This window comes from Fringilla coelebs (genome assembly GCF_963513975.1).
Source record: "Fringilla coelebs genome assembly, chromosome: 4".
Classification (NCBI taxonomy): domain Eukaryota; kingdom Metazoa; phylum Chordata; class Aves; order Passeriformes; family Fringillidae; genus Fringilla; species Fringilla coelebs.
Window position 1 is genome coordinate 2,193,016 of NC_140032.1, and position 27,202 is coordinate 2,220,217.

General features: G+C 62.2%; 2 protein-coding genes across 2 annotated transcripts in view; one reads left to right on the plus strand and one right to left on the minus strand.

The window, feature by feature from the left end:
• LOC311153350 (dedicator of cytokinesis protein 2-like) overlaps positions 1 to 27,202 on the plus strand; it is a 47,365-nt gene that overhangs the window by 1,615 nt on the left and 18,548 nt on the right. Inside the window, exons 7-26 of the mRNA XM_084205153.1 lie at positions 117 to 198; positions 1,058 to 1,193; positions 1,532 to 1,607; positions 1,775 to 1,854; positions 1,984 to 2,109; positions 2,193 to 2,317; positions 2,958 to 3,056; positions 3,412 to 3,484; positions 3,585 to 3,688; positions 6,142 to 6,331; positions 7,112 to 7,209; positions 7,328 to 7,417; positions 7,689 to 7,789; positions 8,120 to 8,254; positions 12,528 to 12,639; positions 13,601 to 13,671; positions 14,026 to 14,132; positions 14,370 to 14,497; positions 15,351 to 15,401; positions 16,078 to 16,173. Of these exons, the coding sequence (XP_084061279.1) occupies positions 117 to 198; positions 1,058 to 1,193; positions 1,532 to 1,607; positions 1,775 to 1,854; positions 1,984 to 2,109; positions 2,193 to 2,317; positions 2,958 to 3,056; positions 3,412 to 3,484; positions 3,585 to 3,688; positions 6,142 to 6,331; positions 7,112 to 7,209; positions 7,328 to 7,417; positions 7,689 to 7,789; positions 8,120 to 8,254; positions 12,528 to 12,639; positions 13,601 to 13,671; positions 14,026 to 14,132; positions 14,370 to 14,497; positions 15,351 to 15,401; positions 16,078 to 16,173 (2,080 nt within the window). The remainder of the gene's footprint in view (positions 1 to 116; positions 199 to 1,057; positions 1,194 to 1,531; positions 1,608 to 1,774; positions 1,855 to 1,983; positions 2,110 to 2,192; positions 2,318 to 2,957; positions 3,057 to 3,411; positions 3,485 to 3,584; positions 3,689 to 6,141; positions 6,332 to 7,111; positions 7,210 to 7,327; positions 7,418 to 7,688; positions 7,790 to 8,119; positions 8,255 to 12,527; positions 12,640 to 13,600; positions 13,672 to 14,025; positions 14,133 to 14,369; positions 14,498 to 15,350; positions 15,402 to 16,077; positions 16,174 to 27,202) is intronic.
• On the minus strand, positions 18,220 to 25,337 carry LOC311153351 (uncharacterized protein; the record flags this gene model as incomplete). Its single annotated transcript, XM_084205154.1, has 3 exons — positions 18,220 to 18,448; positions 21,312 to 21,386; positions 23,821 to 25,337. 3 exons carry the CDS (start codon positions 25,335 to 25,337, stop codon positions 18,220 to 18,222), a joined length of 1,821 nt encoding a protein of 606 aa, XP_084061280.1.

The following is a 27,202-nucleotide window of genomic DNA, read 5'->3' on the forward strand; positions in this document are numbered from 1 at the left end:
CTGGGCCAGTGCCTGTGCCGTGATTGGGGACCCTGTTGGGCTGAGGGGTCCGTGCGGTGGGAGCTGGCGGGGGCTCTGCCACCCAGTGCCCACCTCGACCATCACCCGTCCCGCAGCGAGAACTACGTGATCCGCTGGGCCAGCACCGGCGTCCCCCAGGACATCGAGCTGCTCAACAACCTCAAGGTGGTGTTCACGGTGAGCGCTGACCCCGGGGGAGCCGCGCTGCTGCCTCCCGCCGCCCCCTCCTGCAGATCTGCCCCCACCTGCAGCATTTTGGGTACCCCGTGTGCCCCCCGGCTCAGTCCCCCTGCTCAGGGACCCCCAGCCCCTTCGCAAATCCCTGACGTGGCGCTGCCCCTCGGGGTCCCCTCCCGGTGCTGCGGGTCCCGGGGTCCCCTCCCGGTGCTGGGGGTCCCGAGGTGCCCCGTCCCCGTTCGTCCCACGCCCCCCGCCCCCCACTGCTGACTCAGCGCTTTGGCTGCAGCGCAGCGCTGACCCCCGGGACGCCGCGGAGCCATCGATATGCAAATGAGGCGAGAAAATCAATGTTAATGAGCAGCATCAGCACTTCGGCTCCGCTGCCGCCCCCGGCTCTCGCCCATCTCCGCCCTCTGCTCTGCTCTGCTCGCTGCCGATGTGTCCCCACGCGTTGTGGCGTGTCCCTATCCCTCGTCCTTAGTGCCTCTGGGAGGTTTTGGCGCAGGGGCAGCCCCCGAGGGACCCGATCCCCTCCCGGTGTCTCCGGAGCTGGGGCACAGAGCCACCCCGACATCCTCACACCATGCCAGGTTGGCCCCCGCTTGCCAGACTGCGTGGTTTGGGGTGACCCGTTGGGACCGTCGGTCCTGGCGTTGTCCCCACCGCGGGGCTTTGGGACTGCTGGGGTGCACAGGAGCCCCCAGGGCAGCGGGGCTGTGTCCCCACTGTCCCCACAGTGTAGGGCAGCAGGGATGCTCTGTGCCCACCGCATCCCCCTGGCCACTCCGAGGTCACCTGGCGCTGGCACGTCCCCTGCGGTGCTGCCAGGGTGACACGGCCCCTGCGTGTCCCCCAGGACCTGGGCAGCACGGACCTGAAGCGGGAGCGGCTGTTCCTGGTGTGCCAGATCATCCGGGTGGGGCGCATGGACCTGCGCGACAGCCACAGCCGCAAGCTGAGCACGGGGCTGCGCCGGCCCTTCGGCATCTCAGGTGGGGCTGGGCTCCATGGACACCCCCAGGGACCCCCGTGCCACCATCCTGGCACCCTCCCCAGCCACCACACCAGGCTCTGCGATGTCCCTGGGCTGCTCCCGGTGTCCCTTTTCCCTGCTGGCAGACCCCAACCCCGTGGTTGTCCCCACGCTGTCCCCCCCGGGGCCGTCCCTGCCCAAGGGACACAACACCCGCCCTGTCCTGGCACAGGGGACGCCCTGAGCAGCCCTGGGGAGCTCCCCTGCCTTCACCTCCCCCCATGATCCTGTTCTGGACATGGATCACTGGGCTGGGAGTGCCACCCCTGGCACGGCGCCACCTCTGTGTCACTGCAGTGATGGACATCACCGACATCACCAAGGGGACGTGTGACAGCGACGAGGACAAGCAGCACTTCATCCCTGTCCACCTGTGAGCCCCGAGGGCGGGGGGAGTGCTGGGGGGGGCAGGGGGCAGCACCCCAGGGCCTGGCTGGCACGGGGACACCACCTGGCTGGCATGGGGACACCAGCTGCCAGGGGACAAGAGGTGTGAGGACCAAAGAGAAAAGGTTTTTCCCCCGAATGTGGCTTTCCCAGAGTGGCTGCTGATGGCGATTTCCTTCACAATATGATCCGGAAGGCGGTGGAGGGGAAGGACATCAACCACAAGGGACAAGGTAGAGACCCTGTGTCCCCTGGGCCCACTCCTCCCAGAGCCATCTGCTTGTCACATGAGGCAGTCCCTGCAGGGTCAAGGACTTGTGGGGACCCTGTCACCCCTTGAAAAATCCCTGTGGTCCCTGCAGGGCTCTGGGTGTCCCTGAAGATGCTCTGGGGAGACCTGAGCCAGGTGAGGAAGGACCACCCACACCTGGTGGACCGCAGCACGGCAGTGGCTCGCAAGCTGGGCTACCCGGAGGTCATAATGCCAGGCAAGCGTGGTGGGGACAATCCTGGGGGTCCCTGGGGGTGGCAGCGTGGTGGCAGGAGCTGGCTGACAGGCCTGTCCCCCCAGGTGATGTCAGGAACGACATCTACCTGACACTGGTGCAGGGGGAGTTTGACAAGGGCAGCAAGAAGACGCAGAAGAACGTGGAGGTGACCGTGTGTGTCTGTGATGAGGCAGGAAACGTGGTGCAGGTATGGCAGGTGTCCCCTGTGTCACCTCACCTCGGGTATGGCAGGTGTCCCCTGTGTCACCTCACCTCGGGTATGGCAGGTGTCCCCTGTGTCACCTCACCTCGGGGAGAGCCAGCAGCTCCAGTAGCAAAACCGGCTGGAGGAGCCTCTTGGGCCATTGGAGCTGCCTGGAATAGAGATCTGGGAGTAGAATAAGAAATGGGAAAGTGAGAATAAAGATAAGGGATAGAGAGGAAATTGTCCTGCCTTGGGGACAGCCAGACCCCCTGGCCATCCCCAGTGTCCCCAGGCATCCATCCCCAGTTCAGGAAGGAGCTGGGGGCAAGCAGGAGGGCAGGGGGGGTCAGACCCAAGTGTCACCTGCCCAGGCTGGCTCTTGCCACTCTCCAGGTGCTCTGACACCAATCCTTACCCGGCTCCTGAGGAATGGGCTGGAATTGCGTTCTCCATCTCCCTCCCCAGGGCCACGCCCTGATGTGTCCTGGGAGGGCCGTGTGTCCCCTCGGAGGTGGCACCAGGCCTGGCAATTTAGGAAGGTGTGGGCAGGGGGATTTGGGGCGTGGCCGGGGCTGGCAGGGACAGGAATTGTCCCCTCCCAGTCAGGTCATTTGGGCTGATCCCGAGGTGTCTCCTCCCGCAGAACGTGATCCAGGCGGGAGCAGGGGACAGCCCCAGCAGCCACTACCGCTCTGTTGTCTACTACCAGCAGCGGCACCAGCGCTGGATGGAGACCCTGAAGGTCTGGGGACACAGGGGCTGGGGTGGGACAGCCCTGCAGCCCCTCCAGGCTGTGGCCCTCGCTCCTCCTGCTGCTGTAAGGGGTTCCTTTCAGGGCAGGCATTTTGGGGGTCAGTCTTTGGTCCCATCTTGGGGATGATGGAGGTGCTGCCAGGGTCGCAACCAGTCCTGGGGATGGGCACTGCAGCCCTGTCCCCATCCCAGTGCCTCCAGTTCAGCCTCACTGGTTGACTGGGTAGGATGTGGGGTTGGTTTGCAGCAGTGGGTGGTCTGGCACAGCCCCTGCCTGGGCACAGAGGGACATTGCCCAGGTGGGCACAGCCCCTGCCCTCACCTTGGCACACCTTCCCCCCCAGATCGCCGTCCCCATCGAGGACGTGCACAGGACCCACCTGAGGTTCACCTTCCGCCACCGCTCCTCCAGCGAGTGTGAGTGTCCCCTGCTGCCAGCACTGCCTGTCCCTGCCTGGGCACGTGTCCCTGGTCCCCTCCAGCTCCCCCTCACATCCCCCCCCGGGTGTCCCCCCAGCCAAGGACCGGGGCGAGCGGATTTTCTCCATGGCCTTTGTGCGGCTGATGCGCCCCGATGGCACCACGCTGCGGGATGGGGAGCACGACCTGGTGCTCTACAAGGTATGGGGGGGGCCCAGAGCCCCCTGAATTGGGGAGGGGGGGGAACTGTGGGGCAGCATCACTTCTGGGGCCAGGGTCCCAGCCCCTGCCTGAGCCACGTGCCCAAAGCCCCCCAGGGTTTGCAGTGCGTCCTCGCTGTCCTTGGTGGCAGGGGGTCCCTGCACACAGTGTCTCCAATCCCTGCTGCTCCTCTGGAATGCCAAGTTTGCTTTGGGAGAAGGTGATTTAAGCCTTTGTGACGGGCAGGGAACGTCCCCGTGGTGTGGCTGACTCACCTGATTTCACCAGCCCTAGCACTGCTCGGGTTTGCTCTGAGAGAGTGGAGGGGAGGCAAAAATCTCTGCTCATTTGGGGAAAACGCTGTCAGCTTTAATGTGAAGGGCCCCTGAAGGTACTGCCACCTTACCTGGTGTCCCCTCCCCAGACTGGGACAACTGTGACCAGAGGACCAGGAGGCACAAGCTGGCCCCCACTGCCAGGGCGAGCTCAGGGCTCTTCCCTGTGTGTTGACAACTTCTGGGGTCCCTTCTGGGGTCCCTTCTGGGGTTCCTGCCCAGCCATGGAGCTCCAGTGTCCCTGGGGGATGGGGGGGTCACCTGCTCCCCCGACCCTGGGCTGCTGCATGGGAGTGGTCTCTGATTTTGGCAACGTGACCACAGTTTCTCCAGGCAGAGCCACGTCCCTCCCTGAGCTCTGCCTTTTTTGGGGATGAGCCGACCTGTTCCCTCCTGCTGTGGCAGCCCAGGACGGGGACAGGCCATGCTGTTCCTCCCTGAGGCTCCTGCACATTTGAAATCATTATATTCCTCCTCTCTGCTTTATTTTTGGGTGAAAGACCCAAATTCTTTAACTGCTGCCGTGGCCCTCGGCGCTGGCTCTGCTCCCTGGCTCTTTGGGGACTGTCCCCTCCACAGCAGCAGCAGCAGCACCTTTGGGACTCCCACACCTCCCTGCTAGGAGAACAAACCCTGCACAGCTCCTGTTCCCTCAGAGAGCTGTCCCTGCCCTCCTGAACCCCCAGGCCCTGAGCTGCTCCATCCTCTCCCTGCTTGGCTCCGGCTTTTCCCGGCAGGCACCGGGTGCTGCACTCTGGGAGTCAGAAAATATTTCATCTTTTTGTCTCTGCTCGCCAGAGGAATGTGAGTGAAGGGCTTTTAGCTGCTCAGACCTCTTGATCTTCAGCTGCTCTGAGCTCCAGACAGTTTTCACTGCATGGGCTCGGCTCCAGATGTGTCCTGGAGGGGAAAAGCCACCAGCAAACAGCTCTGTCACCTCCCTGCCACCTTCAGCTGGAGGGGTTTCACCCTGCCAGGCTGCAGGCAGGGAAGGATGGGTGTCTGTGAGCTGTGGCCCAGCTCTGGTCATCCCCCATGTCCCAGGCTGGCCAAAGAGCAGGGAAGGTCACTCAGAGTCACCCCAGTGAGTCCCCCTGGGTGGAACATTTTCAGCTTGGAGCAGGGGACACAGAAAGAGGCTGGTTTGTGGCTGTGGAGGCCCTGGATGCCCATACAGGTGGGAGATGGAGGGTGACAGCGATGTGGGACTGGCTGTCCTGGACACCTGGGTGGTGTCCTGCTCCCTGTCAGTGTCCCACTGCAGGTCCACCCCTGCAGCAGTGCCCAGGTGTGTTTAATTTCCAGCCTCAGACTCCTCTTTGTCACTCTGCTCCTCCTGCCTGTTGTCCTGTCCCTGCTGTGTGGCACAGCTGGGGTTTGGGGGCTCCAGGGGATACCCAGGGGTGGCATGAGGGGGCTCTGTGGTGGGAGCCACCAGCCATGGGGTCAGACCTGAGCCCCTGGGCACACAGAGGGCCAACTCTGTTCCCTGATGTGCAAACCCAGGGCACTGGGAATATTTGTCTGCTCTGGGGTGCCCTGACTCTCAGGGCAGCACTGACTTTGACCCTCATCCATGGATAAAGTTTCCCAGACTTCAAGATAGACTGGAATCCACAAAAGTGTGAAATAGATTATAGAGAGCAGTGTAGGTGTAGCACTTAGGTAGGAAATTGAGGTTTTGGGATTTTTAGTATGCTGTGGATGGCAGCAAGATGGAGGGCACAGGGTGTCATCCTGGGTTTATTCTTCATGCTGCTTCTTCTTCCTTCTCCATGGGTTTGGGTGGCAGTTTGTAATTGGGCAGAAAAGTCCCCATTGTGGGCTCTGTGGGATCAGTTATTGGGTTAAAAGGGAAAATAATCCAGGTGTCAGTTCTTAATTGGGTAGTTTAGTCTTAAAAGACCTTGGAACAAGAGATTATTGGCCATTTTGTGCCTTCTAATGAAAAGCTGCCAAACTCACAGTAGTGAGATTGTTTTACTGATGAGAAATAAAAAACACTTGAATCCCAACACGAATTACTGCCTCAAGTGCCTTCAATTCTGTCCCAGAGGAACCGACGGCTGGGACCCCCCAGCCTGGGGCTCCAGCTGTCACCTGTGCTGTGCCCTGCAGGGTGACAGCAAGAAGCTGGAGGACGCCAGCGCGTACCTGTCGCTGCCCTCGGAGCGGAACCTGCCGGAGCCGAAGCTCCTCTCCGGCTCCTCCTTCCGTGTGAGCGGGGCCGCGGCGGCGCTGGCCGCGTCCAGCCGGGACAGCTTCCAGATCTCCACGCTGGTCTGCTCCACCAAGCTGACCCAGAACGGTGAGTGCTGGCTGCCCGCAGGGCGGGGAACTGGGGCTGTGTCCCCTCCCCGCTGGTGTCACCGCAATTCTGATCTTTGGCTCTGCAGTGTCCGTCACACCGGGCTGTGAGCTGGGGACAGTGGGGACAGTGAGTGCTCAGTTTGGCTGTGCTCAGGATGGCCAAGGCTGTTCCTGGGGGGATCAGCTCCATCTGGGGATTTTGGGGGGCTGCCATCCACTGGAGAGGAGAATTCCCACTTGGCTCCATGACCTTCCTTGCGAATGGAGGTGGGAATTGGAGCTCTGGGGTTTCACCCCCCTCCCTGGGTTAGCTCAGGGGAGTTTCCACCTTCCCTGGGCTGCTCTGCACAGGTCAGGGCAGCTGAGAACATTGGTGCCCTCTCGGCCAGGGGAAGGGAATGCTGGGCTCTCCTCCCACCTGCTGCAAGGCTGGAGGGTGGGAATGGCTCATCCTGCTCTGGCTGAAAGCAGGGGGCTCAGGGGACATGGCCTGGTGGCCTGGGGATGTGACACACGGTGACAGCACGTGGCTGCAGGGTGCAGGGCGCAGTGTGGAGGGCTCAGGGGTGAGGCTGCTCCATTCATTCCCTTCCTGCAGCACAATTTTGTCTCCCCCAGCCACGACTTATTTAAGGTCGGTGCTTTCTGGTCCTGGCTTCGGGGGATCTCTGCACTGAGCAGTGGTTGTGGGAGGGGGTCCTGGCTGCTCCTGATGGGGGAGCAGGGGTTGGTGACCCTGGGCTCTGACAGTGCTGAGTGCCTCGTTCCTCCTGCCCAGTGAACCTGCTGGGGCTGCTCAAGTGGCGCTCCAAGCCCAGCCTGCTCTGTGGGAACCTCCAGAAGCTGATGAACGTGGATGGAGGAGAGGTCATCAAGGTACAGCCAGCATTTCCTCCCTCTCTGGTTCCTGCCCCCCCCTCCCCATGCCCAGATCTGGGTCTTGGGCAATGCTGGGGTCAGCCCTCGAGCCCTGCCAGCCCTCCTGTCCCCCCAGTTCCTGCAGGACACGCTGGATGCCCTGTTCTCCATCATGATGGAGCACTCAGACACCGATGTCTATGACACCCTCGTGTTTGATGCCCTGGTGAGCACAACCTGAGTGGGTCTGAGCCCCCCCAGTGCAGGGTGGGCACTGGTTGGACTGGGGCAATGGGGTTTGCTTGCCTGAGTGACCCAGCACAGGGCAGGGCTGTTCTGGGGGACACTGTCCCTTTGGGGGACAATCTCAGCATTGTTCAAAGGTGTTTCTCCCACACCAAGACGAGAGTGCTGCTGCTGATGGCTCAGGGTGGGCTCGGGGTGGCAGAGGCATCCCCCTGCCCACGCCAAGCCGTGCCCCTGCCTGCTGCCCTCAGGTTTTCATTGTCAGGCTGGTGGCTGACAGAAAGTTCCAGCATTTCAACACGGTCCTGGAGGCCTACATCCGCCAGCACTTCAGCGCCACGCTCGCCTACAAGTGAGGTCCTGGGGCTGGGGCACGGGGAGGGACAGGGATGGGACAGCTGGAGTGGGGGGGGACAGGGATGGGACAGGACTGGGACAGCTGGAGTGGGGCTGGGACAGCCAGGATGGGGCTGGGATGGTTGGAATGGGCTGGGGGACAGCTGGAAGGGTGGGGGACAGGGCTGGGACAGCCAGGATGGGGCTGGCACAGTGGGGACAGGGAAGGACAGGGCTGGCACAGCTGGAATGGTGGGGGACAGGACTGGGACAGCCAGGATGGGGCTGGCACAATGGGGACAGGGAGGGACAGGGCTGGGACGCCCACGGAGACCCCTCCCCGCAGGAAGCTGCTGTCGGTGCTGACTGAGTACGTGGAGCAGGCGGGCCGGGGCGAGCCCTGCGAGTCCCTCCCACGCACCTTCAAAGCCCTGGAGTACATCTTCAAATTCATCGTCCGCTCCCGCCACCTCTTCGCACAGTGAGTGCGGGCACTGCCTCCCAGTGCTGGCTGTGCCTCCCGGTGCTCCCAGTGCCTCCCAGTGCTCCCAGTGCCTCCCAGTGCGGGCAGTGCCTCCCAGTGCGGGCAGTGCCTCCCAGTGCTGGCTGTGCCTCCCAGCGCTCCCAGCGCCTCCCAGTGCTGGCTGTGCCTCCCAGTGCTCCCAGCGCCTCCCAGTGCTGGCTGTGCCTTCCCATGCCTCCCAGTGCCTCCCAGTACTGGCTGTGCCTCCCAGTGCCTCCCAGAGCTGGCTGTGCCTTCCAGTGCCTCCCAGAGCCTTCCAGCACTTCCCAGTGCTCTCAGAGCCTTCCAGTGCTCCCAGTGCTCCCAGTGCTGTGCTCTGCCATGTGCCAGCACCCAGCTGGTCCCTGGCTGTGGGGTCTGTGGGAGGGAGGTCCTGTGAGGGTCCCTGCGCTGCAGGAGCAGTGTCAGTGCCACCCTCAGTGCCAGGGTTGTGACAATGGCAGCTCAGCCCACCTGGTGGGCACCCAGGCTGGCACCCACCCCTCCTGGCCATGCTGCTGTGGTGGCTGGTCCCCAGGCAGGCTCCTCCATGGCTGTGAATCCTCTCCTTGAGGATTTTGGCAGTTTTCAGCTTCATGCCAGCCCCTGGATGCTGCTGGACAACGGTGGCCCACTGTGGGGGTGGGCAGTGCTGTCCACCTCAGAGTGGGAGGGCTCTCTCTGGCCACCCCAAATGGCCAGCAATGTCCCTGCCCCACAATGTCCCTGCCCCACAGTGACCCTGCCCCACAGTGACCTCTGCCACTCTGACAGGGACTTTCCAATGAGCTCCTGAAATCCTCCCACCATGGAAATGGCAAAATGCCCTGGGCAGTCTGTGCCCCTGCCCGGCTGGTGCTGTGCTGGGAAGGTTTCCTGGAGCCATGTGGGAGGTGGGGTGGAGCTGGAGGTTCTGTGAGGTGCCTTCCAAGCCCAGCCCTGTTGTGATGAGCAGAGAAAAGGTCTGGGTGCCTCCCCAGCTCAAAGGTCAAGGTGCCCCCAGGCCCCTCCAGAGTCCCCACTGGGCTGGTTTCACTTGTTCCCCGTGGGCACAGGGGTCACATCCAGTCTGGGTGATGCACAAACCCCCCTCCTGGCGTGGGAGAGGAGGAAATCAGGAAATCTGGCATCACCAGACCTTCCTCTTTCGTTCCACGTGGGCGGCACCAAAAGCTGAAGAGTCCTGGGGGGGCAGTGAGGTGGGCAGGGAGGGACCCCAACCCCCCCCACACACACCCAGGGCACGGGGTGGGCACTGCTGGCACTGACAGCAGCGGGGTCACCCCATTCCCAGGCACCCTGGTTCAGCAGGAAGCTGTTTTTGGGGGGAATGAGGGCTTTGCCTCCTCCACCCCAAGCCCAGGGTGTGCTGGGGTCCCTGTGTTTTGTGTTTGTTGGGAATGATGAGTCTGACTCTATGTTCTCAGAAGGCTAATTTATTACTTATATATATAATTTATATTGTTATATAATTTATAGATAAATTACTTATATAATACTATATTATAGTAAAGAATACAATACTCTACTAAAGAATACAGAAAGGATACTTACAGAAGACTAAAAAGATAATGAGAATTTGTGACTTTCCAGAGTCTTGACACAGCTTGGCTCAAACTGGCCAAAGAGTGAAAACAACTCACAGCAGAATCCAATCCCTCACCTGTGGGTGAACAATCTCCAAACACATTCCACATGAGCACAACACAGCAGAAGCAAATGAGATAAGAATTGTTTTCCTTTTTTTTCTGAGGCTTCTCAGCTTCCCAGGGGAAAAATCCTGGGCAAAGGGGTTTTTTCAGAGAACCTTGTGCCCCCTCCCACTGGCAGTGGGGAGCTGTGCTGGTGTCCCCGTGTCCCCAGGGACTGTCACACTCACTTTGCCCCACTCTGTATTAACCATGGGGTTTGAGCCCTGTCTGTCCTTGCCACTTCCACCCCTCCCAGTGTCCCACCCATGGCTCCAGGTGCTCCAGAACATCACACCCAGCACCTGCCTCTCCCTCCTGTGTGAGGACACCGAGCACATTCCCAGCTCAGAGCGCTCCTGACAGGAGAAATTAATTACCCAGCTTGTTTGCAAACAGCCCCCTGGATGAGTTTGCCTGGAGCAGAGGCATCCCTGAGGACATTTAGTGATTTTATAGAGCTTCCCTTTATCTCAACATGCAATAACTCTGGCTCCTCAGATCCTCTAAGTGCTCTGAGCGTGCAGCAATTTGTACAGGCTGTAATCGACAGGAATTGGGCTGTAATTAGAGTCAGTTGCTGCAGATTGCCGGCTCTGGGATTGCCTGGAGCTGGACAAGCAGAGCCTGCAGCTCCTCTGAGGAGCCCAGGTCGCTGCAAGGGTGACTGAGCCCTGTCCTCCACCTTGGGACACTCCCTGTGTCCCCTCAGTGCCCCAATGGCGCCGTGGTGACGTCTGTCCCTCGCCGCTTCCTCCTCGCTGCTTCCTCTGCCTGCTTCTCCTTTTCAGCCACCACTGAGAGTGGCAAAACTTTCCCTGACAGTGCTCATCGCCCCCCCCCCCCCCCCCCCCCAGATTTTGAGGTCAAATTTTGGAGCAACCCATGGCAGGGGGTGGGGCTGGATGGGCTTCAAGGACCCTCCCAGCCCAAACCAGTCCATAATTCCAGGATTTCCTTTCATAGCTGGTGGCTGGGTAATTTTTCCTGCCACTGCTTGGTGTCAATGGTGGGGGAATCATCTCAAGCAGTGCCCATTCCTGTGATCCCACCTCAGCTTTGCAGTTTTTCCTGCAGCTTTGCACATCCCATGGCTAAAATTCCCTTGTTCGGTTTGCTCTGGTCCGGCTGGTGAGGGGGGACAGAGGGCTCAGGAGGTTCCTGCTCAAGTGGGATGGGGCTGAACTGCTTTGAGAGGGTTTTGGGCTGCAGAATCATGGAAAAGAGGCTTCTTTTAAAAAGAAAAAGTGAGTTTTTTAAGTGGGTCTGTGGACGTGGTGGGGCAGTGGCTGTGCCAGGGCTCACTCCTAGATTCACCCATGGATCCAAATGTTGATGGATGAGTATAAAGAACTGGGATGCTGCCTTGGTTTGGAAAGACAGGTGCGTGCTAAGGAAGGCAGGAACCTCCCCTGAAATGGAAAATGTAAACCCCCTCCCTCCAAAGTGTTACAAATTTGAAATTAAGGCAAAGATATGGGAGCAGGAAAACCAGTTCTTTATTAGGGAAGAAAATAAAAATAAAATAAACAATGCAGTGATACAAAACAGCACTGTCAGAGTCAGAGCAGGCCCTGTCCCCTGTGTGTCAGGGTGGGGGCACAGCCCCATCCCATGGGGGCTCAGCCCTCCTGCAGTGCCAGCTGTGCTTCTGCTGCAGCAGGATCCTGCACAAGGGGGGAGTTTTCCTCTGCAGCTCCAGGGCTGCTGGAGATGGGCCTGCTCTCCCTCTGGGAATGCAGGGCAGGAGAAAGCTGCTCCTCTGGGAATGCAGGGGGCAAAGGCTGCTGTGCTGCTCCAACCCTCAGATTGTATCCAGGTAGGAATGCTTGGCTCCTCCCCTGGGCAGAGCATCTCCCCATGGGATGATGGAATTTGATCAGCCATGCAGGGACACTCACTGGCCATGGACAGAAGATAATTAATAATTAATGGCCCATGAACAGCAGAGATCTCCTGGAGGGAGAATTGGCTGTGGAACAGATAAAGAAAAAACTGCTCAATGAACAGAAGATAACTGCCCCACCTCTGACAGATGGAAATAGAATACACACATTGCCTTGCAGTCCAGGATAGATGCCAGGGAAGGTGTGTGGTGTAGCATTCACATTCTCTGATAAAATCCCTTCACCCAGGATTTTTCTCCTGGGAAGTTGAGAAGCCTCAGAAAAAAAGGAAAACAATTCTTATCTCATTTGCTTCTCCTGTGCTGTGCTCATGTGGAATGTGTTTGGAGATTGTTCACCCACAGGTGATTGTTCCAGTGCATTCTGCTGGGAGTTGTTTTCACTCTTTGGCCAATCAGGGCCAAGCTGTGTCAAGACTCTGGAGAGAGTCAGGAGTTTTCATTATTATCTTTTTAACCTTCTGTCAGTATCCTTTCTGTATTCTTTACTATAGTTTAGTTTGGTATTCTTTAATACAGTATCATAAAATAATAAATCAGCCTTCTGAGAACACAGAGTCAGACTGATCATTCCTGCCTTCATGGGACAGTCCCAGCAAACACAGCAGTGTGGCAGGGTGGCACTGTGGTGGCAGCACGGTGACTCTGGCCCTTGCAGGCTCTACGAGGGGAAGGAGGTGGCCGAGTTCCAGCGCTCCCTGCAGCGCTTCTTCCTCGCCCTCAACCAGCTGATGGAGTCCCCGCTGGAGGGTCCCACCCTGCTCTCCCAGGTAGGGCATGGGGGGCCCTGGGGGGCTCTGCTGCGCTGTGGGGCACCAGGGAGGGTGTCCAGGCCAGGCACTGGCTGTCCCCATGCTGGGGTGACACTGTGCTGCTGTTTTGGGGTGGCACTGTGTCACTGTGTCTGTGTTTGTTTTTGGGGTGACACTGTGTCTGTGTTTGTTTTTGGGGTGTCACTGTGTCTGTGTTCATTTTTGGGGTGACACTGTGTCACTGTGTCTGTGTTTTTGGGGTGACACTGTGTCTTTGTTTGTTTTGGGGTGACACTGTGTCACTGTGTCTGTGTTTTTGGGGTGACACTGTGTCTTTGTTTGTTTTGGGGTGACACTGTGTCTGTGTTTGTTTTTGGGGTGTCACCGTGTCTGTGTTTGTTTTGGGGTGACACTGTGTCGCTGTGTCTGTGTTTGATTTTGGGGTGGCACTGTGTCTGTGTTTGTTTTTGGGGTGACACTGTGTCCCTGTGTCTGTGTTTGTTTTGGAGTGTCACTGTGTTTGTTTTGGGGTGACACTGTGTCCCTGTGTCTGTTTGTTTTTGGGGCAACACTGTGTCTGTGTTTGATTTTGGGGTGTCACTGTGTCTGTGTTTGATTTTGGGGTGACACTGTGTCTGTGCTCATTTTTGGGGTGGCACTGTCCATCCTGTGTGCAGCCCTCAGAAGGAGCTGCCACCCCGTGTGCTGCCCTGCTGTCCCCAGGTCCCCCCTGGTGCACCCTGAGACCCCCAGCCCCTCCCTGCACTGGGGCTGTGGTGTTGATTTGGCTCAGCAGCTCGGTGGCACTGGGCACTGTCCTGGCCACCCCTGTGCCGAATTCTGCAGGGGAAAATCTGGGAAGGGTTCCTGGGGATTGTCCCCATCCTGGAAGCAGGGCTGGGTCTGGGATGGGGCTGCACTCTCCCCAGAGGGTGCTCTGGGAGCCCTGTCTGAAGGCAGCTCTGTGGTGTCTCTGCAGGGAGCAGCTCTGAAGTACCTGCCCTCCATCCTCGAGGATGTTTTTGGGATCTTTGACTCCTCCACTCTGGGGTAGGGTCCCTGTGTCCCCACCAACCCCAGCCCCCTGTCCTGCTCAGCCCCTGCCACAGCCACCTCTGTCCCTGCCTCCAGCACAGAGCTGAGGGCAAGTAGGGGGTCTGGAATCACCTCCTGATCCCCTTCCCAGTGCAAAAATTGGAGAGTTCTGCTCAGTTTTAGCCTGGGAACTCAGCCCCAGCTGGCTTCATTTTGGGAATTCAGGCTGGGTTTGCCTGCTGGGTGCCTGTGGTGGGCACAGCTGCCCTGTGGGACCATCCTGCCCCCATTTGGGGGGTCCCCCCCACCCAGCAACCCCATCCTGAGCAGAATCTGGAGCTCCTGCTTTAACTCCTCTCCTGATGGCAGGGCCGTGCTGCGGGACTTTGTGGGGAACCTGGTGCCCCAGCGCCTGCTGAAGCAGAAGCTGCAGTCCCTGACTGACATTGCCAGCAGCAAAGCCTTCCAGTGCCATGGTGAGAGGGGTCCTGGGGGCACTGCCCTTGCTGAGCTCAGCCAGAGGCCATGCACAGGGTGGGGATGAGCCCCTGAGCAGGGAGCTCTCCTCTAACTCATGCCTGGGGTGGCTCCAGAGCTGGGGACAATTCCCTCATCCCAGGGTGGCTCCAGAGCTGGGGACAATTCCCTCATCCCAGGGTGTTTCCAGAGCTGGGGACAGTTCCCTCATGCCTGTGCCCCCTTGTGCCCCCCAGAGTGCAGGGAGCTGGTGCTGCAGGCAGCCCTGCCCATCCTGCAGGAGCTGATCCAGGCAGGGGAGGAGGAGGACGCCTGCATCGAGCTGCTCAGCAGCATCCTGGAAGTGCTGTACCAGGCCCAGAAGGTAAAGCAGGAACCAACTGGGCAGTGACCTGACCAAACCCCTCTGAGTGGGGTTAAGCACCAATTCCTGGCCAGGATATTGTTGGAGTTTGCTGACTGGGAGTGTCACCATCCCAGCAGGAACATGCCCAGGGGGGGACACAAACCTTGTGCTTTCAGCTCCTGTGAGTTTCTGCTGGGTTGCCTGACATCCACATGAGTGGGGAAGGGGCTTCCAGGCTCAGGGATGACACTGACCTGAGGGTGGTGGGGACATCATCAGCTCTGCAGAGCTGGGAGGGAGGTGGAGGGAGGGAGGAAGAAAGTGAGGGAAGGGAGGAAGGTGAGGGCCCATTGAAAAGGAATAATGAAAGATCTGGGAGACATTCTGTGGTATTGGCCAACCAGGCCAAGCAGGCTGAGAATGGCTTTTCTGGATTTGAATGTCAGACAAATGGTATCCAAGCTTGATGCACTGGCCAAGGTCACCCAAACATTGGTTTTTGGTTGGCTCACAGGCAAGATCATGTTACTTAAGGCAAACAACAAAGTAATAAGGCACAAGTATGATATCTGATTTAGTGTCATAGTTTTCTTTGGTTTCTTTTCTGATTCAAGACACTTTTACTTTTTGTCTTTTCCCAATTCTATTTTGGGACAGGCCAAATGTAATTAAAATTTCAATGGCCTTATACCTCGAATGCTGGTCAGTGATTGCCAGTCAGCCCCTGGGCAGTATCACACTCCAAAATGAGGAGTGATGGCCCCAAACATGAGGCAGGGACATGGGGGGCACCCACCCACCCAAATGTGGCCTGTCTGGGGTGGGCTGGGACCGTTCCTGGGGGTCTCAGCCCTGGTTCTGGTGGTTGCAGAGCGCAGAGAAGCTGCGAGCGCGGCACAAGGACCGTGGGGACGTGGAGCTGGTGAGTGTCCCTGCAGCAACACAGGGAATGGTTTGGGGATGCACAGGGCTCTGTGCTCTGGCTTTTCAGGAGCCTTCCTCGGTTCCTGCCCTTCCTGGCTGCTCTGGGGTCCCTTTTGGGGGCCCTTGGGAGGTTCAGGTGTCCCACCTGCAGTGCAGTGACCGTGGGAGCTGAGTTGGACCCTGTGTCCTGGGAGGGTGAGGTGGTTCTTTAACCCTCACAGCACCAGGAAGCCCAGGAACGGGATGGAAAGCTCAGAAATTGTGGTGAAATATCTCATTTGGGGCTTAACTTTGAAACCTGAAATAGCCTTTATGGAGAGCATGGTGGGGTGCTCTGGGGGAGGATTCTGCTCTCAACCCCTTGAGAGCTGAACCCACCTTTACCTGCCCAGTGCCACCCCCATCATCCTCAGCCATCCTCAGCTGTCCCCATTGTCCCCAGCCAGGTGGCCACAGTGCCATGGAGGTGTACAGAGCTGTACACCTCCCTGCACAGGGCTGAGCTGTACAGAGATCCCAAATCCCAAATTTCTGCTGGAGCACATTGCCTGCTCTGACTCCAGCTCCAGGCTCCATTCCCATCTCACCACCCCGATGTCACCAGGAGCCATGCTGGGACACATCCCACAGCTGGGACGTGCCCTGCCATGGCCCTGCCACCTCTCACCTTGCAGGCACAGGTGAAGAAGCACATCCAGGTGATCCTGGAGCGGCTGCTCCACACGGTCAATCGCAGGGTGATCGTCCTGGACCGGGAGAACCCGCTGAGGGTGAGTGCCACTGTGCCACTTCCCTTCGGGCCACACGGGAGAGGTGGCACTGCTTTGGGGGCCTGGCTGTGTGTCACTGGCTCTGCTCCTCGCTGGCCCTGCTGCCAGGACCCAGCGGGATGGGGATGGATGCCAGGGATGTGCCCGGGGAAAGCTGGAGCCGTGCTGGGAGCAGGGCTGGAGCAGCCGGAGAACAGGAGGGAGTGGGCAGGGGGCAGAGGGGCAGGAAAAGCTCTTTTGGGAGCAGTGAAGGGTTTGGGCTGCATTATCTGGAAAACAAGCAGCTGAACTCGGTGAACCGTCGCAGTTTTACACGCCAAAAACGCGTGAGGAGCACGCTGGACACGCGGGAAGGGAGGCGGCTCAGAGCTCCGCACGGAGCAGCGAGGGGAGGGCGCAGAGCCGGGGCCAGCGGGGGCTCGGCATCTTCTCTGGGGACCTGGTGACAAACCCAGGAGCTGCACTGCGTCTTTGGGTGGGCGATGAGCTGTGTTGGTGTGCGTTCTGGAGGCTCGGAGCGGGGAATTGCCGTGCCGTGCCGTACCGTACCGTGCCACGCTGTGCCGTGCCCGGGGCGCTGTGGGCAGCCGGAGCGGAGGCTCCGCCGCCGGGGCCGTGCGGCGATCCCAGCGCCGGGCTGTGTGTGATTCAGCCGTGACTCAGGCAGGAGAGGCATGCGGGGTCGCGCTGGGCTCCATCCTGCTTTTACCCCTCGTTCCCAGGCTCTGTGACTCAGAACCGAAAGCGATGGAGGCGAGGGGGGATGAGGGTGAAGTGCAGCCCAGGGCAGCGATGGAGGCCGGGGAGGATGAGGGTGAAGTGCAGCCCAGGGCAGCGATGGAGGCGGGGGAGGATGAGGGTGAAGTGCAGCCCAGGGCAGCACGGAGCGATCCTCGGCTGTGCCGTCTGGCAGCTCTCCCCGCAGCCTCTGCCTCAGTCGGGGGTGCCAGACCCTCCAGCTCCAGCTACTGGGAAGGGCTGAGGGGACCAAAAATCCCTGTGCCCGCGCCAGGACAGCGCCCATCCATCCATCCATCCGACCGTCCGTCCGTCCATCCCGTGGCTGCTGGGCACAGAAGGGAGTTGTGTCCCCGGGCCGCTGTCCCGGCTGCAGCCCCCGAGTACCCGCGGTGTCCCTGGCACACGGGGTGGGGTTTAACCCTGCGGGCACCAACCGGAGAGCCGCGGCCACTCCTGCCCGCCCTCCGTTCCCCTCCGTGGCTGCAGCAGCCGCTCGGCATAGCCGGGGGTTGCCAGTGCTTTTGGAGGGGGCTGGATGATGTCCCCCTCCCTTGCCGAAGTGGTGGCCCTGCTGGGGGAGCTGTGGCTGCTCCCACCACAGTCACTCCTCAGGGTGTGCTCAGACACTCGCTGCTGCTCTGGGAGCCCGATGCTGAGTTTTCCCTCCCGTGGCAGCCCCACAGAGGCTGGGATATTTGAGCTCCTCATTCCTGTCTCCCTATCATCAGCCAGCGCGTCTTCCCCATCCATGAGACCCCTGCCCAGCCCACTCTTCCCCGCGGGGGTTTTGGGGACAGATCTCCTCTCTCCAGGCCAGAGTCTCACAGAGACCATTCCTCACTGTCTGTGCCCAGTGGAAACCCTCGGTGCTCCCAGTTAACCTGCAGGAAGCACTGGGAGGGGTGGCTGAGCTGCCCCCGCTGTGGGGTGAAGGGCTGGGCACTGATTTGAGTCTGATTTGAGTCTGATTTGGGGCACCTCGGGGAGCCCCAAACAGAGGGAAATCCAGGGAAACAGCCGCTGCCCCCCCCCCATTCTCATCCTCCTCCGAAACAGAAGCGCACAGGCGGGAGAGGATGTAACAAAAATAGCGTCTCCTTGGAATTTATTGAATTCTCCTTAAATACAGCCGCTGCTCCCCTCGCCGTTTCCACACCCGAGCTCCCCGCGTTCAACGGAATGGTTAAAAATAGAAAAGCTGGTGCTACCCAAACCCTACCGTGGGAGGGAGGGAGGAACGGAGGGAGGGAGGCAGGAGAGGTGGCCGGGGGGTCAGTGCTGGGACGGTGCCCCCGCGCTCCGGGCTCACAGGAACCAGAAGCATTTGCGCCGCGATTTCTTCACGTCCAGCTTTGCCGGCAGCCTCGACACGGGCGACGGCTCCTGCCTGGGCGGTGAGGGGGTCCCCGCCGTCCCCACCGCCACCCCCGCCGCCCCCAGCGCCGTCGGGGGGGAGCTCGGCCCCGTGTCGCCCTCGATGTGGCTCAGCACCCGCTGGAAGCGACCTTCCTGCTGTCGGAAATCGTGCTCCACGCTGCGGCGCGCGGGGCGAGGGGACCGTGTCAGAGGGCAGCATGGCATCCCCTTGTCGCAGCCCCCCAGCTGCCACAGCCCCTGGCACCCCAAACACCGTCCCCGGGCTCTGTGTCCCCAACACAGCCCTCAGGAACCTCAGTGTCCCAAAGCAGCCCCCAGGGAGCACATCCACCCAGGGCACGTCCCCCAGAGCTGAGCCCTGCCACCCTCCCAAGGTGGCACAGGGACATGGCCGGACTTCCTGGGGTCCCTGTGCACCCCTGTGAGGGGACACCCTGCTGCGTGTGCCTTCAGACAGCCCCTGCCCACCCTCTGTGGGCTGTGAGGGGGGTCCGGGGCCGGATCCCTCCCAAACCTCCCGTGGGAGAATCCCGGCCTCCCTTGTGCCAGAGGGACAGAGCGGTGCCAGCCTGACCTCGTGTCCTGGGGACAGAGAGGTGCCAGCCTGACCTCGTGGCCCGGGTGTTTGGGGTGGTTTGTCCTTCTCAGCTGCCTGCCCCGGCCATCCTTTGCTCCATCCTCTACCCCACCCCCTGACAGCGCCTTGGCTTTGTGCAGAACGCCGGCCTGGATGGGGACAGTGCTGAGCTGGGGGGGCAGCCGGGGGTCTCTGGGACCCCTGTGAGCAGTGAGCCCCCCGGAGAGGGGCTGTGTGTCCCGGGGGCCGTGGCTGGGGACAGCTGCAGCATCGGGAGGTGGCGAGAGCTCTGCTGCTGTCCATCACGCGGGTGACGAGGCAGGAATTGGGGTGTCCCTGGTCTGGGTGGGTGAGGGGGACTGTGCCACCACAGCTCTCAGGTTTCTGGAGCCCTCAGGGTCCTCACAAGTTCAGGTCCCTGCAGTTGTTGCTGTCCTCTCCAGCCCTAGCTGTGCCCACAGTGTCCCCGCTGTCTCTGCAGCTCCCGATGTCCCCGCAGCCCTCGATGTCCCCACAGCCTCTGGAGCCTCGGGTGTCCCCGCAGCCCCCGGTGTCCCTGCAGCCTCCAGAGTCCCTGCTGCCCTCGATGTCCCTGCAGCCTCTGGTGTCCCTGCAGCCCCCAGCATCGCTACAGCCCCCGGTGTCCCTGCAGCCCCCGTGTCCCCGCAGGCCCCGGTGTCCTTGCAGCCTCTGGTGTCCCCCCAGTCTCGGGTGTCCCTGCAGGCCCCGGTGTCCCTGCAGCCCCCCGTGTCCCCGCAGCCCCTGGTTGTCCCCGCAGCCCCCGGTGTCCCTGCACCCCCCCATGTCCCTGCAGCCCCCGGTGTCCCCGCAGCCCCCGGTGTCCCCGCAGCCCCCGGTGTCCCCGCGGCACCCTGTGGTGCGGGCTGGCTGCAGGCAGCCACGTGCTGCGATGTTCCCTCTCGCGGAAAACGCGTCAATCTCCCGGCACCAGCCATGTCCCATCGGATCAGCGAGGTGCCACCGAGTGTGCCCGGGAACGGCCACGTGGCGCTGCCACCCCGCACACGGGGAGCGCCCCACGAGCCCCCCGGCGTGCTGACACCTCCTGTCACCTCCTGTCACCTCCCCTCGAGAGGACAAGGAGTGTCCCAGCCATTTCTAGAGAAAAGGGTGAGGGGTGCAGACCATAATGGGGGGGCAGAGCAGGGAGGGGCCTCAGCTCCCCTGCAGTGACACAGGGAGGGGTTGGCACTGCTGTGGGACCCTAAGGTGGGACAGGGCCAGGCAGGTCTGATCCCCTCCATGGGCCATCCCTGGGGTCTGGTGCTGGGGGTGCTGCCCCTGCTCCCTCACCCTGTGTCCCCCCAGAGCCTCTCCTCATCCCACGGGTGACAGTGACAGTCACAGCGAGTCCCCAGCGAGAGCATGGCCATTCTGGGGAGCCACCTCCCCCAGATGTGACATCTGTGCCACTGCCATGCTGCCTGGAGACAGGCTCGTCAGGCCTAATTAGCCTGAAGTCCCCCAAGAGCTACAGGGAGGGAGTGTGGAGCGAGTCTGGGGAGCAGGAGCGCTGAGGCAGCACCGCCACTGAGCACAGGGACACGAGGGGACCCCAGCCAGGTACCCCCAGCCTGAGGTGCCCCAAGGAGGGGGCACAGTGCTCACAGAGCATGGCAGGGCAGTGGCACATGTGCACCATGGTGATCAGGCACCTCAGAGCATGGCATGGGACCAGCTCACCATGTCCTACACATCCCAGTGCTAACAGCCTCAGCATCCCCTAATTAACAGCAAATGGGAACACACCTGGCCAGCCACCTGCACTGCAGAGGGGACGGCCAGAGGGACAGAAGGACACCCAGGGGTGCCTGGAAGGGCAGAAAGCTTTAGCAAAACTGCAAGCCTCCCATTTCCCCCAAAGATGATGCTGAGAGGGCATGAGATGCCTTTTCCCACGCCCCAAATGGGATCTGAGGAGAGAGTGCAGCAGAGCAAGGGGCTGCCACACCCTGGCCCAGAGCCAGCGCTGGGGAGCAGAGCCCAGGCCCTGTGTTCCCACACCATGGTGAGGGGCAGGAGCCCATCTGCAGCATCTGTGCAGAGCTGGCACAGGGACAACAGGATGCAGCCTGGATTTGGAGCGAGCCCACGCAGCAGCGGCTAGCGAGGCTTCCCCGATAGATTGCTGCTACGGGAGAGAAATGCTCTGCCATGGTGCCAGAGCAGCCCCTTCCAGATGCTGCTCCTCCATGGAGATCACCCTGGCTGATCCTGATCTGCGGGGAGGGAGGGACAGATCCAGCCCAAGTGACAGCCCAGACACCCAAAAATGCTCCGTGGTGTCCCCCAGCACGGGGACAGGAGGCGCAGGCTTGGCTGTCACCCTCCCTGCTGCCTCACAGCCAGTGGAGAAATCCGGGGGTGCAGGGAAGCAGAGCCCAGGGGGTGCTCAGAGCTCAGAGCCAGGGCTGGCCCTCACCTGTAGATGATGCAGGCACAGTCCCGGCAGGTCCCGCAGTTGGCGATGTCCTGCCCCGTCCGGTACGAGTGGCGCCTGTGACAGAGGTGTGCCGTGAGCCTGGAGAGCTGCTCTGGGTCTGCCTGAGTCCTCTGCTGCCCCTGTCCCACCCCAGCAGCCAGGACTCTCCTCCCTGGATGCCACCCCCTTTCCTCTCTGGGATCCCTCTCCTCTCCTCCCTGGATTCCAGCTCCTTTTCTCCCTGGCATTCAGACCCTCTTCTCCCTGTATCTCCTCCTGAATCCCAGCTCCTCTTCCTCTCTGGGATCCATCTCCTCTCCTCCCTGGATGCCATCCCCTTTCCTCTCTGGGATCTATCTCCTCTCCTCCTGAATCCCAGCTCCTCTTCCTCTCTGGGATCCATCTCCTCTCCTCCCTGGATCCCAGCTCCTTTCCTCTCTGGGATCCCAGCCCCGCTCCTCCCTGGATGCCACCCCCTTTCCTCTCTGGGATCCCTCTCCTCTCCTCCCTGGATGCCATCCCCTTTCCTCTCTGGGATCCCTCTCCTCTCCTCCCTGCATCCCTTTCTTCTCCTCCCATGTGATCCCAGTTAATACCCAGCCAGGTGCCTCAGCTTCACAGATTTCTCTAATGAGAGCACACCAGTGCTGGGCACAGTGGCCCCTCCAAACCCTTCCTGCTGTGTCCTCCCCTCCCATCCCCATCCCCATCCTCCTCCCAAGGCTCCCCACACCTCTCCCCACACAGGGTGCCATGGAGGGAGCACGAGGCACGTGGTGCTGCCCTGGCACAGCAGTGCCCTGGCAGATGGGCACAGGGAGATGCTCCAGACTAATCTCCAGCCTACGCCAGACTCGGAATTTATCTTTTTGATGTTTTTGTACCAGAGCATCCTTCTCCTCCTCCAGGAAGGTGCACAGGACTTGGATTAAGCTGATTCCTGCCCAGGCTCAGCTCATGCTGCTGCATCCTCCCCCCTCTCCACAGAAGGGGTCTTCACCCCGCATGTCTCTGCTGCTGCCAGACCCCAGCCCTGAGACACCCCAATCCCAAGGGCTGTACTGGGGTCCTCCTGCACCCCAGCCCTGCTGATCCCTGCTCATTCCTCTCTGTCCAAAAGGAGCCCTGTGAATGCTTTTGGTCCCTTTGGGGCCCCTTCAGGCCTGTGAATTTTGGGGCCACAGCTGACAGAACATGTCCCACATACACATCACATTTCCTTGTTGAAATCTTCCTCCTGTTACTCGACCTTGACCACGGTTGCTCTCAGCCCTCAGAAACTGGGTCTGTTAATGCACCAAATTACACATTGCATGGGGATTTATTCTGCCAGCACCTGAATTAGATCATGAGGCCCTTTATACATATATATATATATGTGTGGTACATAAATGTGTGTGTGCCTGCGGCTCTGGCGTTGTACAACAGCCCCCCTCTGCTGGGAGAGCTCATCCTGGGATACTCTTTCATGTTTTATATGTATATTTTTTTGTGGGATGTTGTTGGTGGTCAGTGCCAGGATGTCTCAGGGCTGGTGGCCCCGCTCTGGTGCGCAGTGGGCACCTGGGATCTGACCTGTGGCAAACGAGGCTCTGCTGTTCTGCAGCACAAGGACACCAGGATAATGTTTGATGTGATTTCCTATCCCTGGATTTCCTGTCTCTGGGTGTCTTGCTTGTTTGACTGTAGCAGTAAATGGAGTTGAGATCTTAATTAAGGTGTCCCAGACCCCCGAGGGGTCTCTCCCCACTGACAGTGCTCCAGGAGTGGAATGGGGCAATGTTCCCTGTGCTTCACTCACAGCCAAAACCACCTGATTTAATGGTTAAATCATGGTAATATTGGGCATCAGGAACAAGCCCCAGAGATTTTACAGGAGGATGCCAGGCCTGGCATCTCTGGGGGGTTTGTTGGTTGCCCTCATGTGAGATGAGTTTGGAGCATTTCAGCTCAAGGCCATGGTGGGCTGACCTAAAACACCTTCCTCACCTTCCTCCATTTGGCAAATCTGCCTGGGAGGCCAAGGAATGCTGGCCTGGGGAACTCCCTCCCCCTCAGAGCAGGCCCTGGGCAGGGCAGGATGGAGGTGCTGGGCACCTCCCTGGGACGCAGCCAAACCCATCACGGGCACACCAGCCATGGATTTGTGCCAAAGGAACCTCCAAGGATGGGGCAGGGATGTGGTGCCTGGCTAAGCCTGCTGTTGGGATGTGACACCCTAGATCCCTGCTCCCAGTGACCAAGGGACAACTCAGCTGCAGCAGAGCCAGGCAGGAACCCAGCAGCCCCTCATCCCCCATCCCTGGGCACGGGCAAGGCACCGTGGGCACCTGAGGCCTCTCACCAAAACCTGGAGCCACGTGCACAGGGACAGCAGCTCTGAGTTTCTCAGAGGGAAACACCCTAAGCAGGCAGCAGCATCCAAAACTCTGTCAGGGTCCCCCATCCTCCATCCCCAGCCCCCAGGAACTGTCCCCACAGCCCCCCCAGTCCGTCCCCTCCTACTCACCCATCCCGCTGCGCCTCCTTCTTCTCCAGGTCCTGGATGACGTCCAGCAGCACCCGGATGGTTTGCTGGCTGGTCTCCAGCACCCCTTCCAGGGACTGCAGCTGGGAATGCAGGTCCCCCTGCTCCCCGGGCCCCCGGGGGCCCTCTCCCTGAGATGTCCGGGCGTCCTCGGCCCTCGCTGGTGGTCCCACCGGCCCCTTGGCCACCACCACCAGCTGCAGAAGGTCCTGGACGTGGTGCAGCGTGTCCGGCTGCTCAGCGGCAGGGCAGGGCTGTCCGTGCCGGGGGGGATCCGCCGCCCCCCCGGCCGCTCGTGTCCCCACGCTGGGGCCCTGCGGGGCCGTGGACGGCGGCTCCCCGGGCCCCTCGGGTCCTGCCCAGCCGTGCCCGGGTTGGGCGGCGCGGAGCCGGCTGCAGGTGCCGAGGGCGGCTGGTGTTCTGTCCGGCGTGGCGGCGGCCGAGCCGTGCCAGCCCGGCGCCGGTGGGACGGGGGCTGGCGAGGCGCAGCAGGGCCCCCCCCAAAGCGCGGCGCAGAGCTGGTGCTGGGGGGGCGGGGGGTCCCGCGGGGGGGTGCCCTGAGGTGGCCGGCGGAGGCCGTGGGTGTCCGTGGCGGGGACGGGCTGCCGGCGGTGCGGCGAGGGCTGGCACGGGGGCGCCGGGCGGCCGCAGGGCAGGCTCCGCTCCGAGTCGCTCCGGCCGAGCCCCCGGTGCTCGGCGGGCGGCCGGGGCTGGCCGCAGGGCACGGAGGCCGGGCGTGGGGTGACCCCGTGGTTGGCCCGGGGGCTCCCGCGGAGCTGGGCACAGGCTGGGGGCGGCGGGCAGGGCTCGGGGGCGCAGCTTTGCACCGGAGGGGCGCAGCGGGCGGCGGGGCACCCGGCCGTGCCCTGGTAAGGGGGAGGGGGGTCCCTGGGTGGTGGCGGCGGCGGGGTGCGGCGCGCCTTGGCGTGCTGGGCGAGGGCCGCGGTGTGGTCCTGGCTGGGGAGGCCGCCGGGGGCCCGCGGGGGCACGGCCCAGCTGGCCACGGTGGGCACGGCCGCTCCCGGGCACCGGGCGCTCGCCACGGCGGGCGGTACCGCATCCTCCGCCACATCGCAGACGCTCTTGCTGCGGGGCTGGGGGGCCGGGAAGGGCTTCTGGAGGCTGGGGGAGGTCTGGATAGCCGTGCTCATGCACGCCTTCCTGGGCATGGGCAGCGTCAGCGAGCCCGGCTGCGCCTGGGGCCAGCTGCGCCGCGAGGCACGGAGAGCCGCCGGCTCAGGGGGGTCCCTGGGGGGCGGCGAGGCACGTGGGGTGTTGTGGCCGGGGCCGGCCGCGGGCCCGGGGCTGTCCGCCCGCCCCGCGCCGGCCTCCACCAGGTCCTTGAAGCGGACCTGCTGCGTGCGGTTGCGCCGGCGCTTGAGGCGGCTCTCGATGTCGGGCGAGTCGCGGTTGAGCAGCACCGAGCGCACCGTCATGGCTTTCTCCTGGCTGCCCTCGCCGGCGGGGGCCGGGCCGGGCACGGGCTCGCGGCTGACCATGGCTCAGGGCCGCGGGGCCGGGGTGCTGCGGCGGGGCGCGGGGGGCCGAGCGCCGGCGGCCGGAGCCCTGGGCTGCAGCCGTCCCCGGAGCTGCTGGGGCGGCGGGCAGCCTCATCCCGCGCCGCCACGGGCAGGGGATGCTGGGCGGGAGGTGGGCGAGGGGCCGCCGGGCATGCTGCCCGCCGCCCGGCCCTACAGCCCCCGGCACGCCGCCCCGACAGCCGTGCCCGGCTCCGCGGCTCCCCGCCGGCGCCCGCAGCCGCTCATCGTCCCGCCGCGGCCGCCCGGGCTCAGGGTCGCCCGCTGCGGGCCGCCCGGTGCCGCCCGTGCCCGCCCATGGCTCCCGGACCTGCGGGGATAAAGAGAGGTGCGTCAGACCCGGCCACGCCAGCGCGGCCCCCGAGGACACGAGTGTCCCCGTGGAACTGCCGGCCTCTCCCACCTCGGCTCCCTCCCAGCCCACCATCAGCAAACGCGAAGAGACAGGCTTTGATCTGCGGCGCTGCCTCCTCAGCACAAAGGGAGAAGGGAAAAGAAAGCCCTTTAGCATAAACACGTTCCGAGTTCACAGCTCAAATCAAGCAGAAGCAGCTGTTAAAAATAGCTCTGCCTCGCCGGGGCTGGTGCCTCGTGTGCGGGGCGCGGGCAGCGGGAGGGCAGGGCAGAGGCCAGGGCAAGGGACTGCTGTCCGCGAGGAACAGATGGACGGACGGACACGGGGCACCCCCCGCACGCGGGACACCCGCCGGGCACGGGCACCAGCTCTGCGGGGGATGGGCAAGGCGTGGGGCACCCATCCAGCCCGGGACGTGGCGGGATGGGCACGGGGTCCGTCCTGCCTAAGGCACGGCCAGGGCGACACGGGGGACATGTCACGTGTGGTTGTGGCCGGACTGGGCACCAGAGGTGCTGGTTGGGCTGCAGGCATGGGGGACCAGCTCTGTGAGCAGTGGCGAGACGGTGGCTTGGGGACAAGGAGTCACTTCAGACGCATGGGAACGAGCAGAGGGAGAACCTTCAGTAAGGCCGGGGGATGACACTGGCACCAGCAGCGCTTCACAGGCGGCACAGGGGCAGGACGCGGGGTCACAGGGAGGATTGTACCCAGCTATATCTCCACCCCTGCCATCATCCTGGTCCCTGCCATTGTCCCCGTCCCTGCCATCGTTCCCGCACGGCTCTGCAGGGCTCCTCCTCCCCACAGCTGCAAGGCGAACCGCTCCGCTGCCCTGTCCCAGACGTACCCCCAGCACCCACCCCGTGCCCCCTGGGCCGCCGGCCCATCACACTGCCCGGGGCGCACCGGGAGCCCTGCTGGGGTGTCCCGGGCTGCAGGGGAGGCCGTCGGCTCGTTTTGGGACGCAGCCAAAGGCAGAGATTCCATCCGCAGCGAGCAGCGGTTCAGCTTTGTCGCACCACACCGTGTCCCGTGTCCCACATCCCCGTGCTCCCCGCCCCAGAGCACAGCCCGGTGCTCCCCGCACCCTCTCCGCACGCCGAGGCGGGAGCCTCGCTGGCTCCGCAGCCGCCCTGCCCTCACTGCGGACGGACACACGGTTCAGACACCCCCGGTCCCCTCCCTGGCTTGCCTTGTTCCTGCTGGCACGAAGCGCTGACTCAGCAGAGCAGCCCGGAGTCCCCAGCGCCGGCACAGCCAAACTTCCAGCGCCGCGTGCCGGTGCCCCGTGCCCGCCCAGGCCGGCAGTGAGCGCTGACCCAGCGGTGCCGGGGGCTCTCACTGCCCTCCCCGCGCCCACCCCGGCCCCGCACGCCCCGCTCCGTGTTCGTCGGGATGCTGCTCCACGCGCCGCCCGGCGCTTCCCTCCCCGAGCTTGGAGCCGTGCCCAGACACCCGGAGATGTCTG